General features: G+C 41.3%; 1 protein-coding gene across 10 annotated transcripts in view; it reads right to left on the reverse strand.

Annotated features, from left to right (window-relative positions):
* Window positions 1-21867, reverse strand: part of MOBP (myelin associated oligodendrocyte basic protein) — a 51413-nt gene that overhangs the window by 22156 nt on the left and 7390 nt on the right. For 4 of the 10 annotated variants that reach the window (XR_009402418.1, XR_009402420.1, XR_009402417.1 and 1 more), the window contains exons 1-3: window positions 14483-14707; window positions 4376-4585; window positions 3869-4162 (exon numbers count right to left, since the gene is read on the reverse strand). Coding sequence is in view for 5 of the 10 variants with exons in the window: in XM_059390491.1 (XP_059246474.1) it covers window positions 3869-4162; window positions 4376-4585; window positions 14483-14541 (563 nt within the window). In the remaining 5 variants the exon portion in view is untranslated. Of the gene's footprint in view, window positions 1-3862; window positions 4163-4375; window positions 4586-14482; window positions 14709-21867 lie in introns of those variants that run through there. The other 6 variants (XM_059390495.1, XM_059390494.1, XR_009402421.1 and 3 more) reach the window with 5 other exon arrangements.

Below are 21867 nucleotides of genomic sequence, written 5' to 3' on the forward strand. Positions count from 1 at the left end.
GAAATGGTAGATGAATTTCTGATTCTGTTTGGCTGATGAGACCAAAAATAGATTGCCAGGGTGTAAACATAAAGATACAATTAAGCATAATATATGTCTGGGTGACGTTTTTCCACAAGCATGTAAGACATTTTTTCTAAGACATGAGTACAAAGTGAGTGTTTTTGCTTGTGTAAATACAGGGAAGGCTCAGAAAAGGGACTGGAAGGACAAGTTTAGCCAGTCTTGTACAAAGAGAAAATGATTTATGGTTTTCCAGAAGAACAAAGTGCAGAGTGTACCTTTTGGTATCAGGAAGGACAAAGAGAGGACATAGAAATTGTCTGGAGTAAGTTCGGGTCTGCACACCTGAAAAGGAGACAGGTACTCCCATCTAACAGTTGAAGCTTAGCCCCAATACCCAGTTCTGTCAGTGCACACTCAGACCATCAGACCATCAGAGTAATTGCTCTGGGTCAGTGATCTTCAGAAGTAAATTCTAGCTTGTCGAGTATGTCAGTGTTTACAATTGCATTATAAACATGCATGTTGTCTGTCAGTCCTAATAATTCCAAGCAAGCTCACAGCTATATACGTATGTGTGTGTGTACTTATATATAAGGATTTGTGGGATGAGTGTGGCTGGATATATATATATATATATATATATATATATATATCTTCTTCTACAGTGACAAAGGGAAAGTAGACTGTTTAATACTGTTTAATACTCCATTGCCAATGTAACCAGCATGTTGTCATTCAGTGAGTGGGCTTGTCCTAACCTTTAGAAGCAATGCAGTGCCATGTCTCGTTCAGGACAATGCATGGTCAATAAAACACCAAACCCTGCTTGCTTCAATATGAGACTCAAAGCTAAAGCACTCTTTCTCTGAAAAATCAAATTCTCTGGAGAGCCTGAAACCACTTAGAACCTTAACTCTCTACCAATCAGCTACTTTCCTGGGCTTTGATTTTATCATCTGCTGAAGTGAGACAAGAGAGTAAAAAAGCAGCTGGAGGAGGGGAGGGACCAGATAGGGACCAGGCAAAATGGAAGCAGCCAAGCTTCGCATAGTTCTGGAGGGAAGAGCAGCATCACCGAGGGAGGGGCCGCTCACAAATACCATGAGCAGCTGGACCAGGGGCATACATCATTTCCTTTGATTGCCCAGAGCTTGGTGCAGTGCTGTGCACATGATCTTGATGAATAGGCCTGAAAATACATGTAGAAATAGATTGGTTCTCCAAGCTTCTGGTGTGCAGGGCTCAATGGGTACAAGACATTTTGTTGAAAGAATGAGTCAAAGGCACACTGCTCAAAGTTGTGCGACTGGTCCCAAATCAATCACAAAACCACAGATCACCTGCACCTAAAGCAGAGCACCGAGGAGCCAAGAGAGGCTTGGCCCAGGAAACATGTGTTAACCCTAAACAAGGATGACCTGTGAAATCCTAAAATCTTGAGGAATTGAAAGTAGAATAAACTAAGAGGAAGATCCAAGGTTTCCTCCCATCAGATACAAGAATGCTACCATGTTCAATCAGGTTGCAAGGAATTACACCAATCAGATCCTAAGATTTGAATATTCTCTGTTTTTTGAGATCTATCCAAGGGAGCTACTAAGGATACAATAGGCCTCTGTCAGTATTTATTTAACCTTTAAAGGTCAGAACTCAGGAATGGGAATGGCACTATCTCAGAAAGTCTGTTTAGAAGCTTTTTATTGACCTTTTCTCCAAGAGCAATTTAGTAGCTCTACTTAAGAGTGATTTTATTTTTTTTCCCATTAACCTTCCCACCCCTTTGATTTGGGAACAGCCAACCAGTAGCAACAGAGGGAATAAACAGTGTGGTGAAGCAATGGCTCTAATGCATTTCCTCAGAACATTTAGAAATCTGAGAAGGAAAAATGAGTGTCTCAAGAAGGGCTCAGATGGTGCACCCTCAGTGTTGTGGACCATTACAAACAGGTGTTTTCAGGTCCCCTGTACCAGTGAACAAAAAGGACTGAGGAGGCAAGGGCAGCCTGAAACCTAATAAGAACAGTTAACTTGGGGAATCAAGTTACACCAACATTAGGATGTCTCTGGAGTTCAGGTGGATAAAACCAGCAGGATGGGTGCAGACAGATAAGTTGGCTTTCATGGTCTTCCATCTGTGTCCTGCTTGAACTCCCAGCCGCCCAAGCAGCCATCACACAACTCACTGCAAATGGTGGCTTGAAGCCACCCCCACAGATGACCTGCCATGTATCCAGTTAGTTTCCTCTGCTTCTCACACTTCGTAACCAGTCCCACATATCTTAACTTACCTGGCCATCACCCTTGGACTCAGGCTCCCTGGGACATCTTGATTAATGACTAGGTAACCTGGTATACAACTTAATATTCCAGAATTAAAGATGGCAGCCTCTTACCTCCTTCACAAATTAACTCACCTGATCTTGCATATTTTTAATTCTTTCACTTTTGGTGTCATACACATGGCCCCTTTCACATGTCTTTATTGCACATTACAGATAATGTGGATCATTTATTATGGATGGAAGCATCAGTGCTTCTCAAAGGGTGGTCTGTGTACCACCTGTGTCACTATGCTGGGATGGAGGTGCTGCTTTTTGGAAATAAATATCTCCAGACCTCATCGGTGACCCAAGGAATTAGATTCTCTGGGGGTATTTCTAACATGATCCTGAGTTGATTCTTCTGCATCCTTAACTGGCAAACAGTGCATGACATGCACACACAGTAACATGCTATGCAGAATAAGTATGAAAATCTCAAATACAATGAGCACCCGCTTATTAACCCAAAAAAACAGTTTCATTTCCAAATATTAAAAGGACTAAAAGATTGGCCTGCCATGTGCTTTGGCAGGGAATGTATGGAAAATCTCTGTACCCTCCACTCAATTTTGCTGTGAACCTAAAACTGATCTAAAATTGAAATATATTTTAAAAAAAGAAGAAGAGGAGGGAGGAGAAAGAGGTAGAGGAAGAGGAGGAGGAGGAGGTGGTGGAGGAGGAGGAGGAAGAGGAGAAGGAAAAGGAGAAGAAGAAGGAGGAGAAGGAGGGGAGAAGAGGAGGAGGAAGAATCTGACCTGTCTCAGATGGGACAGATAAACATGTCTCTGGCTCACTGTTTCCCTCTGCAATTCCTCAAAAAAAAGCCTCCTTTTTTTCTCTGCTTATCCTAGCCTAACCTCCTCTGTGAGGCTCCAGATGAGCAGCCTGCTCCAGGCTCCTACAGCCCAGTATACTTACTGACTATGACAATATTAAGGCAATATTGCCCTACACTTTGACCAACTATTCTCTTGTTTCACCCTGGTGAGTCACAACCTAGCTTGTTCACTGCTGTATTTTCATCCCCCTGCATGAGATATGGAACTCTGGTATGCAATCAAGTTTGTTGAATGACTCAATAAATGAATGAATGATCTTGCCACTGAGATTAACATCAGATGAAGTGTGTCAGGAGGATGGATAAATGAACTGGCTAAACCTCTCTGTTTTTATACATGCATTTTTACACATGCACATCCCTAAAGTCACCCTTCCTCCTCTCTAGGGCACAGCAATGGATAGCCTCAGTCTCACAATCTGTTACTGGGGTGGATACTCTGAGTTGATAAATTAATTAATTGCAGTCCTCCTAGACAAAATAAGCAATGGATACTGCCATCTGAAGTAGTGTACCGGCAGCTCTATGAGGAAAACAAGCCACACTAGGTATTTCCAATAAGAGGATTTAATGCAGGGAATTGACACAGGTTTGGTAAGGTCAAGAGAGGGCCACTGAGGTAACCCAGATGTTAGTAAACACAGGAGCAACTACTAACCTTAGGGCTGGGGGAACAAAAGGGAAGAGATGGTGTTACCAGAACCTAGAAGCTTTGATGGGGGACCCCCCACGGCTGGTGCCTGGCCCTCTTTGGGGGCTGCTGCGCGGCGGCTGCTTGGACTTCTGAGGGGGGCGCTGCTTGGCTGGTGGTGGTCGGACCTCTGGGCGGGGGCGTGGTTGACGCTCAGACCTCGGAGGGGACCGTGGCTTGGCTGGTGCTCTGACCACCGCGGGGGGTGCAGCTGGCTGGAGCTTGGGCCTCTGAGGGGATGTTGCACGGCGTCCGGTGCTGAGGGGGCCAAAAGAAGCTGGAGGCTGGCGCCATGGCTCTCTTCTGCTGCTTAAGGGACACTGACAGGAGCTGGAAACAGGGAGGCAGGACCTGCTCCCCCTCCCGCCTTTCAATAGCCCTTCAGTACCTTCCAGGGGCAGAACCTAACAGGGAGCGGACTGCAGGGCATTAGGGGATTAACAGCTCAGAAATCACCGAACTGAACAGGATGGGGGGAGGGGCGTGTTGCAGAGAGACCGGACGGTGCAGACCACTTACCTGGTCTTCTGGCAGGCACAGCAGATCCAGTCCTCTTCTTTCTTCTGATAGAAGCAGCCACTCTTACAGATGCTATATTTCCGATCCACGATCTCACGCTTGGAGTTGAGGAAGGTGAATGGTGGGCAGCAATGTATGCTGAAGTGCTCTGTAAACTTCTGGTTCTTGGAGAGTCTGGGACCCTCCTTAGTCGTTTTCTGACTCATCTCACTAGAAATCGTTGTAGCAAGTAGTGATGGGGAGACATAAAACAGCACATCAGGCAGGGAGCTTCCTACTCAAGAAGCCTACTTCCCACTATTTCCATAGTCCAAAATTAACATTCAGCCTTGCCTTATATCCTGAATCTGGAAGATCAATGTCTTGCCAACTCTGTGGAAAGGAACTAAATTAAGGGTTTATTTTTATTTGCATACTTGTTAATCATGTTTTCTGAAAATGAATAATTTTTCATTTATGTTTTAATGAGCCATTTAGGGTAGGAAAAATATTATAAAACCAAACATATCTATAGCAAAATATTAGTCTAGGTTTAGGAAAGGCCTTTTCTCTAAAATAATAATAATAGTAATACTAGTTTGGTACTAAAACCATAATCACCATTCAGACAAAATTACATCATAGCCATGAAAAAGAATGATCAATATGTTTGCATCTCACAAACATCATGTTGAACAAAAAAAGCTGGACACAAAGGAATGCAAGGTGTTTGACTCAATCTACATGAGGTTCAAAAACAGACAAAGCTAGTCTATAGTGTTAGAAATCAGAGCACAGCTATGTTTGGAGAAGCTAGGAAGGGGCATCAAAGAAGCCAGAAAATGTTCTGGATCTGGGTCTGAGAGGGATTGCTTTGGTGCACATGCATGTCAAATTTCACTTTGGGGCACCTGGGTGGCTCAGTCGGTTCAGCATCTGACTCTTGGTTTTGGCTCAGGTCATGATCTCAAGTAGTGAGATCAAATCCCACCTCTGATTCTGTGCTGGGTGTGGAGCCTGCTTAAGATTCTCTTTCCCACCTGCCCCTTCCCCCTCCAAAAATTAAAAAAAAAAAATTCAGTGAGTACACATTTAAATTTTGTGCATCTTTCTGTTTATTTCAGCTTATTTCAGTTAAAAAGAAAGAGGAGAAAGAGGAGGAATGGATGGAGGAGGAATCAAAGAGAAATTTGAGACTTGAAAAAACTCCCAAGCAGAAATAAATCTGGAAGATCAATGTCTTGCCAACATGCTTTTTAGGAATGTGGCAAATGCAGAAATAGTCCCACCTAATACTACAAACACTGTAGAACATGGGGGACTTAAACGACTATTAACTGACAGGAGTCAACAAATATACACATGTAACATGCATATATTAGACCCTGAGAAAGTCCTTGTTCTCAACAAATCCAAGGTCAAGTTGGACACACAGTTGTGCTGTATGTAATTACTGTGTGATGGCGATCAAGAGAAGTATGTACAAAAGTCAAGGGAAGCACCGAGAAGGGATGGATTCTTTGAAGATAGAAAAGATGATCTGGGCTTTAGGGATGAATACATTAAAAACAACTAAGTTACACTGAAAGGATATTCTAATTGTTATGTTTTTTGATGGGGCTGTCTTCTGCAAACAGAAATGAGGGCTGAGGAGCAAGTTGAATGCAGTTAAGACAATAAAATAACTTTTTTTTTGCATCTCAGTTTGTATAGTCCAAACCATGCATTACACCTATTAGGTGTGTTGCAAATGTTCTTTCCAGGAGTTTTACCTGCTTGTATCATGCAAAAATATTTTTTATGTAGTTAAGTTTCTTAGTTCTTTATCTACTCCTTCAGCTTTCATATACAGTTTGGTGTATCCCATTGTAAAAGAAAAGTCACTCTCCATCCCACTTTTATATCTTTTCCCCTCTCTATAACTCCTCCTCTCTATAGGCAGAGTACTTGAAAAATTATTGATACTATTTTTGTCCATTTCTACATCTCCTCCTCTGTGTACTCCAAAATGACTCTTGTTCCTTCCACCCAAAGAAAAATCAATCTCCATAGCCTCCCAATGACCTCCATGCTGTCAAACTAGTTGTCTTCTTCTTTGATTCCTCTCTTCATCTAAAGTCTTCCTCTCCTGTCATACTACATTCTCCTAGAGTCCCATCTCCATCTCTAGCCCCTCTTTATCATTTGGACAAAGGCTCCCCTGCTTTATCCAAATATTTTAATGTTACAGTTCTTCGAGGTACAGTAAACACTAAGTGATTAATGGGGTTACCTTCAACCATTCACTTCAACACTTATACTTAGGTCAAGCCAGCACAGTGCTCAGCTGCTGCCACACAGAGCTGAATCATGCTTAGTCCAGTCCTCAAGAAAGTTATCCACAAGCTGGGGAGATAGGCAAGGATAAACAAAAGGTGTTGATGGCCACAAAACCTACTTATTGGCCCAAATTATATACTAGACATTGAGGGAGTAAAGGGCAAGAATCAGATAAACATCCTGCTGACACTGAGCTCACAGTGTAGATTGAGGGTACAAAGAAAGCATCCTGTGCAACATGATAATATGTGGGTAAACTGTGTAGAGGGTCCATAGGAGAGTGGCAATATGCTGGGCTGGGTAATTAGGTAAAGCATCATAGGGACAAACATTACATCTCACCCTAAGGTTTGGACAAAGATAAGAGTTTGTGGAGGGATGGGAATGGTTGATACCTAAGAAAGACACAGAAAGGCCAACTACAGCCCCCCCCCCCAAGAGCCCACACTGTCTGCAGTACAGTGTGGGAGATGAGAGAGTGGCTGGATGCAGGTGATGAGGCAGGACAGGATTTACCTGTCACCATGAAGGATCTAGTCCTAGTGATTGGGAACATTGTCAGGCCATCAGACCATCAGTAGTCTAAATAGATGAGAGGGAAGGAGAGTATCTCATTATCTGGGATACTGTGAGTTGAAGGCTCTCAGGACATTCATTGGGAAGTGAGCATCCAAACCACAGCTGCTATGGTCTTCATCTTGACAGTCCTCACCTTACGGAAGAGGCACAACCTTGGGAATGGATGTGGTGAATATGAACTGAGTGAGTAGTCAGGCGAGGGAAGGCTCCCAGGATGGGTAGTGGGCCTACCTTCAAACTGCCAGGAGAGGGTCAAGGGAAGAAGGAGCAGCAGAGGCAGCCAGAGAGGTGGGAGGAGCAGCAGCCTCTTAGAAGAGGAATTTCTAAATTCGCAGAGAAGGGTATGGTTAGCAGTACCCAAAGAAACCCTTCATACAAACAGGCATTTTTAGACCAATGAGAAACTAAGGTTGATTCTTGGGGTCTGATTCATCGTAAGACCCAATCAAACCCTTAAAGATATGCCAGATTCTTACCCAAGTCCTGCACAATGTGGCAAAGTTCAGCTCAAGTTTCTGCTCTCGGGGGAAATGTTGAAACACTCCAGGACAAACCACATGAAGACGATGTTACTCAACTTTTCACAGCCAACCCGACATCCGCCAGTTCCTCCAGCTTTCTGGAATCCTCTTTTCCCAAATGGTTCAGGCATTCATCACAAATAGCAGAAGATCTAGCACATGTCCCAAATTTTTAAGAATGACTAGCATGGGGTCAGAGGGAGATTTAAAGTCTCCCGTGACTCTGAATTCCTGCTTTGACTGAATTCTCAATTCCCACTCACCTGATGTGATGCCATGTCCAACCCCATGCCTGTCCAGACCTTCATCCTGCCATCTCTTCCCCCAGCACATCAGGACAAAGTTCTCAAATTCTCCTTCCAGGACTTTTCTCACCTTCTGCCTTCCCCTACTATGTCCAGCAGGGGGCAGCCTCACTTTCTGCTATCCTCTGCGTAGTTCCTTAAAGGAAAAGCAGTTCTCTTCCGTGGACACTGACATTCTTCTGGGGCAATCAGCTGAAAATTCATACCCTCTTTTCCTTAGTGAAGTGTTTATAGTCTGTGGAAAGGTTCTGGCTACTGTTTTTCCTGGTAGCGGAAATACAGCGTTTAGCTGGGGTAACCTGATTAATAGGGAATATGCACTGGCTCTCCAACTCTTTGCTCCAGCCATGCCCCAGTTTAGGAATGTTGAGCCCCACACACTAAGCAACAGCAGCTCACAGGTGAATCATCCTTTTCCAACACTCCAGACTTACTAGAAAATTAGTTATAACTACAGACAAATAACTAACAGCAAAGGCGAGAACTCACATTTACTGAGCACCCATTGTATGGTGGTTGCTTTAGGCTCTTTACCTCGTTTCAGAACATGGCCATTATCACCAACAAACGGAAGAGGAGGGAAGCTAAGGGACAGGACCAACTTCAGAAAGCAGAAAGAGGCAGGCAAGGAGTATGAATCCATGTCTGTGCGACTCCAACATCCTGTGTCCTTTGACCAGGCCCAACACTATCTGTTGAGCCCCCTGTGCTCAGCCCTTCTGTCCCCAAAAAAGCCTGGACTTTGGGCAACTGGAGATTGTCCAGGGGAATGGGATAAGGCTGCATAGAAGCAAGGGTCTCTGTCCTAGGGTAAGAAAACCTGTAGGTTGGAGAAACAGCTCACTGAAGAAGGAAGGGTAAAGAATGGGTTTGGGAATGTCACACAGCACAGCGGCCTGGACCTCCCTGTCAGAGCAGAGGTGCATGATGGGACACGAGAATGTGAACGCCAAGCATCCTGTGAACTCCGCGAGCTTTCTCCATCCCTCCTCAACCAGCCCTCAGTGGGCTTTAAAACCTATATTTACTTTTGAGAATCAGAAAACTTGGATGGATAAAAATAAAAGTTCCTAAATTTGTATCCCATAGTTAACCACTTACAAAATATTTAACATTTTTTCTTTGATAATATTTACATATAAATATATAGTTAATAAAACGCAGGACCTTGCCTTACATATGGTTCAGATTTACATATTTGGAAAATTATTTAATTTACTTAAGTTTTATAGATATATACATTATTTATAGCATACTTACAGCTTTTAAAAGCTGTGATAAATTTATAGTTATAGCCCCCTTTATAGTCCATATCATATATTTGCATCTTGTCTCATTTTTCTTCAGTCATCTTGGCAGCAGTTATCCTACTTTATTACTCTTTTCAAAAACAAACTCTTGGTTTTCTTGTTTGTCTTTGCTCTTATTTTTTCTAGTTTTTTAGCTTCTGTAGGTATTATTTCTTTTCTTCAAGTTTTTTAGGTTTATGTCCATGTTTTTTTCTCTATTTTTTTAAAGTTTATTTATTTCTAAAGTGATCTCTACACCCACTAGAGGGCTCAAACCCACGACCCTGAAATCAAGAGTCACACCCTCTTCTGACTGGTCCAGCCAGGTTCCCCTCTCTATTATTGAGTCAAGCATTTCTCACATATATTTTTATGGCTATAACTTTTCCATTAAGTGCAACTTCAGCTGGATACCACAGATATTCATGTAAGTCATTTTTACTCCATTTTAAATATGGCTGAGTTCTTTGATTCATCCATTATTTATAAAAAACTGTCACAAAATTTCCAAGTGTAAATTAACTTCTAATTTTAATGCATTCTAGTTAGAGAAAGTGGCATGTATGATAATGACTCTTTATGTGTGAGGTTTGCTTTATGGCCTAGTTCATAGTCAATATTTTTAAATGTTCCTTATGTGATTGAAAAGATTGTGACTTTCAGAACAATTTGGTATTATCTAGTGAAGTTAAAAATGGACACAAACTACCATCTAGCAATCTATTCTTGGGCACAGCAGCCATCTTGGATCATTCAGCACCTCAGAGGAAGCCCCATGGAAGAGCACAAAGACTAGAGGAGCCTGAGTCCACTGACTTGTGGAGTTGCTGTTCTAAGTTTAACTCTTGAACACTGAACATCCTTTTAATTTTTTTTAAGATAGTGTGATATTTAATAAACAAGTCTAATCCAAGCACCTGTTCACAATACATTATAAATTAAATGTATTTTAATTTAGGGGGCTTCCTAATACCTAAACATTTGAATCTTCTTATATATCTACCTACAGGATACAGCTTGCATTGTGGTCAAAACTCCAACTTCTGGTCACAGGATAGCTGGGTTACAACTTGACTGTCCCTTAACCAAGAGCCAGTCTGGCTAACCTCTAAAAAATCTACATCTTCATTTAAATTGGACATCTTTTGGGACGCCTGGGTGGCTCAGTTGGTTGGACAACTGCCTTCGGCTCAGATCATGATCCTGGAGTCCCGGGATCAAGTCCCGCATTGGGCTCCCAGCTCCACGGGGAGTCTGCTTCTCTCTCTGCCCTTCTCCTCACTCATGCTCTCTCTCACTGTCTCTCTCTCAAATAAATAAATAAAATCTTTTTTAAAAATTGGACATATTTTACATGAGAGAAAAGTCAAACTTCCACCTCATTTTAACCACTATTATTTCAGTGACAAGCAAGCAAATACAATTTGAATAAATATGCTCAATTTATTCATCTAACTGGGTGGTTTACAAACAATAGAAATTTACTTCTCACAGTTCTGGAGGTTTGGGAGTCCAAGATCAATATGCCAGATTTAGTGTCTGGTGAGAAGATGACCTATTTTTGAGATGACATTTTTCTTGCTATGTCCTCACATAGTGGAATGAGCAAGGGAGCTCTCTGGGGTCTCTTTTAATGAGGACACTAACTCCATTCATTAGGGCTTCTCCCTCATAACCTCATCATTTTCCAAATGTCCACCTCCTAACACAATCACATCGGAGATTAGATTTCAACGTATGAATTTTAGGGACACTAACATAACAGAGAGGAAGAACAAACAAATAATAATACCTCAGGGGGCCTTTGAAAATATTAAATAGAGTGGATAAAGAACCTAGAGCTCAGCCTTATGTAAATCACTTACTTAATAAATTCTATCCCCCTTTTATCAAGAATTCAAATGACCTAATTCTACAGACTTCTCCAGACACATTCTCTAGAATCTCAGTATGTATCTCTGATGACATTTAATTCAAGCATTAATTACATCCTTATTTACATTAATGGTTAAAGACAAATCATTATAAACACTACATGATGTTTTCAAAAAAGATATCACCTAATTGAAAAGCAAATATAATATGAACTATCTGGCAGGATGAAGAATTTTAATTAGAAACTGTAAAATATAGTTTCCACACTTCCCAGATGTTTCCATATATCCTAAAACTTAGAGGAGGGAAAGTAAGGCAGATATTTGAAGAAGGAGATAAAGGGAGAGAAGGAGAGGAACCAAAGGGATAGGAACAAGAACCCCCCCACACACATTATTTATTGCATAACTGCTATGTCCCAGATCCTTATATCCATTATTTTTTGTTCCCAAGATAATCATTTTAGGTAGTTCCCTACTCACCCATTTTAGAGATGAGGAAACTGAAGGCTGAAGAAGTAAATGCTCCAAGATCATAATAATAATAAAATAACAAACTCGTCACAGTCAGTATGACTAGTTGATTGCCCAATATCCACTCTTCCCTTCAACAGCAAATTTGGATTTTGTTTGGTACCATGATAGGCCCAGTTAAATCTCTACAGAATCCCATGTGATCATGTTCTGGCCAATGAAATGTAGGCAAAAGTCCATAAGGATATGACCTTTCTTTAGTAATAAGGCTTTATTCAAGAAGAGACTCTTCTCTGGTGTGTGCATCCAGCCCAAACCAGCTGGACCCAGCTCCCAGGAGGTAGGATTATTTCAAGCTTTTGGAGTCTGATCCATAGGACTCCCCTGCTTCCTTCTCACCCAACAATTAAACAGAAAACACCTCCATCATCTTTGCCCAAAGGCAGGTCACTTCTTAGAGCCTTTCCAGAGCATCCCTTAACCCAAAGAGAAATTATCACTCCTTCTTTCATGCTTTGAACTTGGTGTGCTATACATAATTCTAGGGAAGAATCTGGAAGCTTTACTTTACCCTTACTGTTTCACTGCTTCCTTAAGTTTTCTGTCCTTGTTGAATGCCTGTTTCAGAACAATGTTCTGACACCTGACATGTGATTAAAATGAGAGAATGAACAAAGATGTCTCCCACAAGTGCTGTCTCCAGATGTCCTCATAGGGACCTCTATTCTGGCTTAGACAACAGTATCTTTTCAATGAGAAGGGCAACACAGAAAGGGACCTCCCCAAATGACCTTGAAAGTTATAAAAACAAGGTTCTTTAGAAAAAAAAATTTTAAAGACTCTGTGAACCCACTATATCTTTTCTTAATTCATGCAAATTAATTAGCAAGCTTTAGTCAACACACACATTTAATTTAATCACACATTCTAGAGATGACACTAGCAGCTCTATATAATCACCAGCTGCTTTTACATATAGCTTCACTATTCCCTAAGGAGACTGCAGATGGATATTAGAACCCTAAATATAAAATGGATTTTCTTCCTTTCATCCATCCTTCCTTCCTTCCTTTCCACCATGTTTTCTTAAAAGAGAATTGGAATATGGGTTAGTTAATAGAAGTGGCATGTGACCCTTGTCTCAGACAGTCCTCTGGCAAGAAAAGACAATGCACATAGTGAGCTGACATGTTGCAGCCATGTATTCTTTATGGCATCACAGGAAGTCAAACATAGAAATGGGTACAAGCTCTGTGAAGTGAAGAGTGGATGCAGGTCAGTACGGGGGAAACAGAACAGTCCTTCAGTTCTTGTCAGTCAGAGCCATGAGCAAGGGTCTGCACTTGTCTCCTTTAAGAAACTCAACATGGGAGAGACAGGAGACCAGACTTCACCCTGATTATCAGAGTCTGATGCCTATGCGAGAACAATATTCTGGCTTCAGAAAACAAAACTGTAAAGGAAAATTATGATCAGTCCCAAGGACTTAATATGCTATATGAATTAAGGAATGGGATGCTTAATATATACTTGGGAATTTTTTTTAATTAAAAACCAAAGTAAGATGGGGCATCTAGGTGGTGCAGTTGGTAAAGTGTCTAACTCTTGGTTTCAGCTCAGGTCCTGATCTCATGAGTCGTGAGATCAAGCCCTTGGTTGGCTCCATGAACAGCACAGAGTCTGCTTGAGTTTCTCTCTTCCTCTCCCTCTGTTTCTCCCCTCCACCTTGCCCTGTGCTCACTCTCAATCTGTCTCTCTCCCAAATAAATAAATCAATCTTAAAAAAATACCAAAGCAAGAAATTTTATTTTATTTTTTAGTAAGAAATTTTTAATTTATTCACAAGCATCTCCATTGTACCCCCCAAAAAAGGACTTTTACATTTTGCTATAATTATATAACTGGTACAGTATTACAAATACATAGCATGCTGAATATTGGCTGGGAAAGGAGAGACAAAACTAATTTCTGAATTTATTCTGCCTTGATCACTTCTGGCAAAAATTATCTCTTCCGAATAAGTGGTCAGTTAAAGTTCAGCTCCTTGGGATGCCTGGCTCGGTTGGTTAAGCTTAACTGGCTCAGTGGGTTAAGTGTCTGCCTTCGATTCAGGTCTCCATCCCAGGGTCCTGAAATCTAGTCCTGCATCAGGTTCCCTGCTCAGCTGGGATCCTGCTTCCCCCTCTGCCGGCTACTCCCCCTGCTTGTCCTCTCTCTGTCTTTCTCTATTTCTGAAAAAAAATAAATAAAATCATAAAAAAAAAAAAGAAAAAGAAAATTCAGAACCTTGACAGAACTATTCCCTGCCTCCCTCTGATCCTTCTAAAGGTGGATAAGGGTATGGAGAACTGGTAGTCTTCATGGCTTCATGTGGGTGGGATGGCTGGTCTGGGTAGTATCCTCCTCTGCTGGCCGTGGAGTGCCATAGTGTGAATGACAAGTTACTGCTGACCCCAGCAAAGCCACTGGTTATCAGAGTCCCTGTTCAGTAGTTGCCTGTTCTGGTCCAGCTGTCCTCTCATCTCCTGCATGTCTAACTTGAGGCAACATTTGGATCCCATGCACGCCCTGCATTACAGGTGGGTTGTCAAGAGCTCTATCTTGGGGTCATTGGCCTAGACCACTCCCCAACCAAAGCTGTGCACTCACTCATGGATCACACTGGATGTGGCTGAGGGCAGGGGGCTTGCAGCCTATCCTCACTGTTCCTGTTCAAGTGTGTCAGCAGGACCCCCCCCCACACACACACATGCACACAATATCAAACCTATGAGGATGATTCCACTGCACCATAACATATCTCTTGCCATGATTCTGAAACTTCATCTGGAGAAAAGAGAGAATATGAATGTTTCCTCCTTAGCTTGCCCTCTCTCCCCCTACCTTGAATAAGCTTCACAAAGTGCAGAATTCCTCCATAAATTCACAAAGTGGAGAAGGCTTAAGCAAATAATGACATGCTCTTCTTAGGCCTTTTCTTTCATTTACCCAACTTCTCCCCGTACATGGCTATCAATTCTTATCAAAGCCCCCACTGCCACCCTCTTTGCCTTCAAGTGATTAGGAAAGCAGTAAGGAAGACATAGGAATAACCAGGAATTGCAATTTTCATAGACTGGTTTCAAGAATAAGATGAAATGTCCAATATTTAAAATGCTAAATTAGGTGTACCTGTCTGCCTCAGTCAGTGGAGGGTGCAACTCCTGATCTCAAGGTTGTGAGTTTGAGCCTCATGTAGAGATTACTCAAAAATAAAATCTTAAAAATTAATTAACTAATTAATTAAAAATACTAAATTATTTCAAATCATGGAGAATTACTTCAAGGGCTTAGAATACTTACAAATCTTGAATGAATTTCTGTCAAAACTTGCCTCTATTTTACAATTTAACATTTACCCTTTGAAAAACGAACCCCTTAACAATAAAATCTTTTAAACTGTAATTCTATGAGAAGAGACAGAAGTAAAATACATTTTCAGTAATCATATAAGAATATGGAAGGGAAATAGTAAGTAGGTCTTTACTCACTGGGAGGGACATTTTCTGGGTAAATGGTAGGAAAATCCCCAAATTAATTTCTGCATACTCCCCAGAAAGAGGGAATCCTCTTTCAAGAAATTGTTGGAACAGAGAAAGTACAGCATTCATTATTCTAAAGATTTCTTAAAATCAGGCTAGCTTATGAAAGGAGAGAAGAAGGGCAAGAGATTCTTAGCATTTTTGTACAAATACAATGGAACCAGTAAGGCTTTTATTTTTGTTTAATTATTAATATTCTTATAAATGATAATCACAGAACTATTAGGGAGCCATTTGAAGACTGACTGAATATTAGACAACCCTCTTACAAGGTGAAACAAGATGTATTAACATAGAAAATACGTTTGAAATATCAAGTGAAAGCCACTGGAAGCTAGATTACTTATTGCATGGCATCAACCCGAGGAAGCCAGCCATGCCAACTAAGGCTAGCTCACAGCCCATGTGATAGTGTCTCAAGCACCCCCAGACATCTCCAGTGGTAGCAGCTCCAACACGAGCTGGGACAGGAGCCAGGGGCCTTCAGCAAGGTGGCTGCATGTTCAGACCCTGTCTTGAAGAGATGAGATACTGGTCTGGAGACCTCAAGCAATCTTGGGCAAATTTTCAAGCTGGTGACCTCTCTCTGAAGTGTCAGGAGGAGTTTGTAAATAACTTGTGACCACAGGTGACAGAGGGGTCCAGGTGACATCAGGCTGCACATGTAAAAATGATATACAGAACAAGATTGAAGTAAGTGAAGCTAAATACGACACTAACACTCAGCCATTCTCGAACATCTGTTGAGTGTTGAAGTGCAGGGGATGAATAAGACAGAGGCTTGGGTACTCACAGAGCTCAGGGGACAAGGGAGGGAGACTCATCAGACCATCTCAGGAACAGAATAGCCAATGTATGACTGCAATGTAATGAGGGCTCTGGAGGAAGGGAGTGGGGTACTAGGAGAGACTACAGTGGCAAGACCACTATAGACTGGAGGCTAAGGAAGGGCTCCTGATGAAGAGACATCTGTCTGAGATCTGAAGGATGAACGGAGTCCACCATGAATGGGGAGGACAGAGTTCCAGACAAAGGTACCAAAACTTGATGTACTGGAGAAAACAGAGAAAGGATATAGCTGGAGCATTGTGAGGCTGCAGGGTAAGGCTTGGGAAGACCATGCAGGGCTATGAAGGTGAGCTAAAGAATAGGAAGAATGGGAGGCATTGAGAGATCTTGACTGGAGGAGGTAAGTCTTCCCACTTTTGCTCCATGAAGATCAGTCAGGCTTCTTGCAATGTAGACTGGAGACAGGCAGGAGGGGAAGCAAGGAGACCAATGACAGAGGACAGACTCCAGTCAGGATAGGGGAGCAGAGGTGGGTCTTGGAAATCTAATAGAACTTGAGGATGGGTCAGATGTGGGGTTCGATGTTATGGCTTGAGCAAATGACCAATGGAGACATTTACTGAGGTAGAGAAAGCTGCAGGAGAGGGGAGAAACATTCGTTTATTCAACCTATTAACTGAGAACATACTGTGTGCGAAACATGTTAAACCTGAGATGCTTATGAGGATCTAGTGTCGATGATGACACATGGCAGAATGGAAGCATGGCAGATGCCTCCAAATTGCTAAGGGTTAGAACAAAGATTGTTTCCTACAAGTTAACAGTTTGATTGTGTCCCATCTGTTGTTATTATTATAAATGATGTTTTCGTGAATAAAGTTGTGCACCCATCATTTCACACACATGCAATATCTGAGGGATGTATCTCTAAAAGTGGGATCACTAGGTCAAAGAATCTGTGCACTTGTAATTCTGAAGATTTTAATAGATGTTTTCCAATTTACTCTCCATGGGATTTGTACAAATTATTATTCTACAAACAATGCATGATAAAGCCCATTTTCCCATCACCTCAACAGTAAGATTAGGTTATTAAACCTTCAGATTTTTACCAATCTGATAGGTAAAATGTCTCATAATGCAAAGTAGACAGGGTAAATCTCAAATGTTTTAGATTTGGGAAGTCTATAATTATGACTTGCCATATTAACAAAATAAGGGAGAGAATAAAAACAGTAATAAATACTAAGAAAGCATTCACTAAAATTCAATACTGAATCATGATAAATACTCAATATAGAAGGAAGAGAAGGGGATGTTCCTAATATTATCAAAAGCTAGCTACCAAAATATCTATAATAACAACTTACTGGGGGTGGAATTTGAGAAATATTTTCATCTAAATCAGACTCCCCAGAAAGAATGCTCTCACTTACTATTCAACACTGTACTTTAGTGAAATCTTAACAAGAACAACAAGCAAAACAAAACACTAAAAACTCTACAAACTAATTAGAATTAAAAACAAGATTTCTGGACACAAGATCAATATTCCAAAATCAAAATCATTTCTATAGATTAAGAAGATTGAACTAGAAATGTAAAATAAAAGAATTTCATTCAAGCTGGCTACCTTCAGGCAAAAGAACACCTTCAGGCAAAAATATATCTAATAAAAGAAATGCAAGACCTTCATGAAGAAATTTGCAATTTTTTTTTGAAGGCTGCAAAAGAAACTGTCAATGTAAGTATACTGAATATCTCCCAATAAATCTGTAAACTTATTGCTAGTCCAATAATTATCAAATATTCATGTCACTGACAAGATGATTACATCATTCTTATCAAACTTTAAGAGACCAAGATGAGTCAAGACAATTTTGAATAAACATCAAGTCTTGTTCTACCAGATGGAGACACTCATCATAAGCTATACTAATTAAAACAATAGAGTATTGGGGCACTTGGGTGGCTCAGTCAGTTAAGCATGGGACTCCTGATTTCGGCTCAGGTTATGATCTCAAGGTCCTGGGATTGACCACCTCTGGCTCTGCCCTCAGTGGGGCGTCTGTTTGAGGATTCTCTTTCCTTCTCTCCATCTCCCTGTTCTCATGCTCCCTCTCTCTCTCTCTCTCACTTTGATCCTCACTCTCACTCTCAAATAAATACATAAATAAATCTTAAACAACAACAACAATAAAGTATTGCCTTGGAAATAGACCAACAGATCAATGAGACCAAACAGCTTAGAAACAGACCCACATAGGTATAGTAGTATGGTTCATAACATAGGGGACTTTTTTTTTTTAACTGGTAAATGGACTCAAAAGGGAGACGGCTAATAACCCTAATAAGAATTTTATGTGTTATATATATAATATATAAAACTCTCTCATATATATATGAGAGAAATATCTTTTTTTTTTTTTTTTGAGAATTATCTTTATAAGCCAGTAATTCTATACAAATACCCTTAACTCTGGAAGACTCAAGGGCTGGACTGACCCCCAGAAAAGAGAGTTAAAGAAGGTCTTTGCGAAAGGTGAGCAAGAGGCAGCGGACCAGTGGGCCTGGGAGACACGCAGGGGGTGAGAATTCAGAGAACAGACACTGGGCTGGAGCTCTGCCCAGGGAACCGCCTGGGCTGTCAGAGCCCCTGCTGCTGGCACGCGAGGAATGCTTTGTGGAAGAGTTGTTTCTGGAATAAAACCCGGAGGTTCAGCGGTCTCACTCACCTACCATTGCTTTCCAAAGGCCGCTCAGCCCCAGCTCCTCCTCTACAAAAAGAAATATCACTGTGGCGCAAATTTATTCCACATTTCATAGAGATATTTTTTTGGAATCAGGGTGCTTTTCGACAGACAGCAGGACCTTGCCAAACTCCAGCACTGAGTTGGGAAGCAGCTGAGGCTTTAAAATATCAGCATAAAAGGGCCTCGGTTTGTCTAGGGGTTGATAGCCCATCTGGAGAGAGAACAAAGCCCTGCTTGCTTTGCTCTGTGCCAGGCGACAAGGGCACAGCACAGTGGTCCACTCTTGCATAGACTTATGCAGAGCCCTTTCTGACAACAAACTACCTACTCCTGCTATTATAGGAAAAGGAGCAAGTGTGACCTAGGATTGGTATCCTTAGGACATAGCTAATATATTCAGCAAATGTTTTGGAAGCAAAAACCTTGCTTATTATAGTGGTGGCAGATAACCATGTAAGAAGCGTAGTAATTTTCTGAATGTAATTTTGATAACATGACATTCTTTTTTTCTAAAAATTATGCGATACACTGCTGTGGTGTATGGGTAGGGAAGCTTCCACTAGAATTTTATGTGGATGACTATTTCCACAATTTTCTATAAACAGGGGGCAGGAGAGTCCAAGAGAAAGAACTAAAGGCATGAGTTTGTTTCCTCATGCATCCGTTTTCTACTTAAAAACTTCAGAGTCTTCCTGCAATTACAAAGTGAAGTCCTGTGCTTCTTAATTAATATGTCACACAAGACTCCTTGTGATTTGGTCCCTACCCACCTTTTTCCTGTACAGGGAACCAAGTTTCCAGATTTACATTGTCTTATAGAAAAACCTAAATGTTAATTTGGCCTGTGGTCCCAACGGTGGGGGGGCGATGGAGGGGGTACCTAAATTAACTGATGGACGGATTTATTGCTCCACTGACAGCTGGGTAAAGTGAGAGCTGCTAAACTGGGTTCTCCAAAGGGCATCAGTCTCAGGAAGACAAAGAAAAGAACCAGCCAGAGAGAAGCTGAAATAAGAACCAGATTATTGAATTTTTGGGTCCAAGGCTACAATCTGACTCACCCAATAGCAGCTATACTGGTAGACTTCCTCAGATAGATAAAATGTCACTTATCTTTGTTCCATTTTGTAATTTTTATGCTCCCATCTTTATATTTATTATATTATATTGAAAGCACTCATCTAATCAAACAAGCAGGAATGGGGGTCAAGAATAAGTCCAAGGTGTATAGTTCATGGAACTAGGTGAGTGGTAGAAGCATCTTCTAGAAGAGAAGCTTTAAGGAAAGAGGATGAATCGTGAGTTCAGTTTTAGGTGCACTTCACTGGAGGTGTTTGAGGGGCATCTAGATGGAGATAGCAAGTGAACAATTCAAAAGAGAAATCTGGGTAGAAGACAGAATTTAAGATGTTGGGAGTATAGATAGCAATTGAACCCAGGGGCATGGATGGGATTGCCTGGTGGCAGAACGTTTAATGAGGAGAGGGTAGGACAGAGCCCCAGGGCCCTCCCACATTTGCAGGGCAGGTGGAGGGGAAGTGTTTGGCAAAGAGTAAAGAGAAGAGTCAGAGTAGGGTAGGGAAACTGGAATGTGTGGTATCATAAAAGCCAAAGGGAACAGTTTCAAAAGAGAGAGTGGTCAACTTGGTGGAATGATTCTAAGAGGTGGTGTGATATGAGGACTGTAAATAATATATAGAGGGGCACCTGGCCAGCTCAGCTAGTAGAACGTGCAACTCTTGATCTTGGGGTCATGAGTTCAAGTCTCATATTGGGGTAGAGATTACTTAATAAATAAAAGTTAAAAAAAAAGAAAAATAATACATTGAATTAAGTGATATGGAGATAACTGATGACTTTGACAATAATGTTTCCATAAAATGGCTGAGACAGAAGGTAAATTAGAGGGCTTGTGAAGAGAATAGTGGCTGAGGATGGAGAAAGACACTGTAGACAACTCAGGCCAGAGATCTGAGAGCTAAGGGCAGGAGAGCAGTAGTAGCTAGAGGAGTATGTGTTTTCCAGACTTTTGTTGTCGTTGTTGTTGGGGATGGGGGAGAATTGGTTGGCTTCTTGATTTGACTTCTTTGTTATCATGAGACTGATCAGAAGCATAAGTGCTGAAAGGAAGAGATTGAAATAAAATAAGAGAGAATATAATTAGTATGCCTAAGAAAACCCTGAGGAGATGTAGTACAGAGCACATGTAGAAGTGTTAGCCTTTGTTGGAAGAGGGAAAACAGTTGACTGCATGAAGTTTTCATCTAATGGATTCCATTTTTCTAGTGAAATGGGAAGCAAATGTACCTGAGAATGACAAAGCTGAAAATTTGAAAAGAATAAAAGAGATTTTGTAAACATTTGAAGACCAGGCTGCCAGATAGTAATGACCTGGGTCGGGTCACTGACCATTAATGTGTAGTGGTTTTCCCAGTTGCTCTCAACAGCCAGGGTGCATACAGGGAGAAGACATATGGTTCATCCAGGGTTGGGAGATAATTTGCAGGAAAATAATTGAAAAGATGGATTCCAGAATCTATAAGTAATAGAAAGAAAATAGGCAGAAAGGAACAATTGATGAACAGATTCATAAATTGATGGAGAAATGGAAGGGAAAGTCAACTCAAGTACCTAGTAGAAGAATAGTTGTGGTGGAGTACTTAACAAAACAAGTTGAAGGAAAGGAGGGTTGTGAATGAATGCTAGATGTTTGCACCATTGGATTCAGAAATGGAGTAGTTTCAAGAACTGCCAAGTTCCATAGTATGCAATGGATGGATGAAGAAGAGTGGGTAATTCACTGGAGGGATAAATAGTTCATTCATATGGACATAAAGTCACGTACACTGATGGATTGAGGTGGGAGGGCAGCGGGTAGGGGGCTGACCACAGAAGCATCAGTGGAGAAGATATGACTAGAAGTCAGGTGAAGACCGGCACAAGGAATGAAGCACAAGTTTCAAAGTACAGAAGACTAGCCAGAGAGGGAAGGAGTAGTGACCTGACAGTGACAATGGGGAGGACACTGG

The sequence above is a fragment of the Mustela nigripes genome, chromosome 2 (assembly GCF_022355385.1).
Source record: "Mustela nigripes isolate SB6536 chromosome 2, MUSNIG.SB6536, whole genome shotgun sequence".
NCBI classification, from domain to species: domain Eukaryota; kingdom Metazoa; phylum Chordata; class Mammalia; order Carnivora; family Mustelidae; genus Mustela; species Mustela nigripes.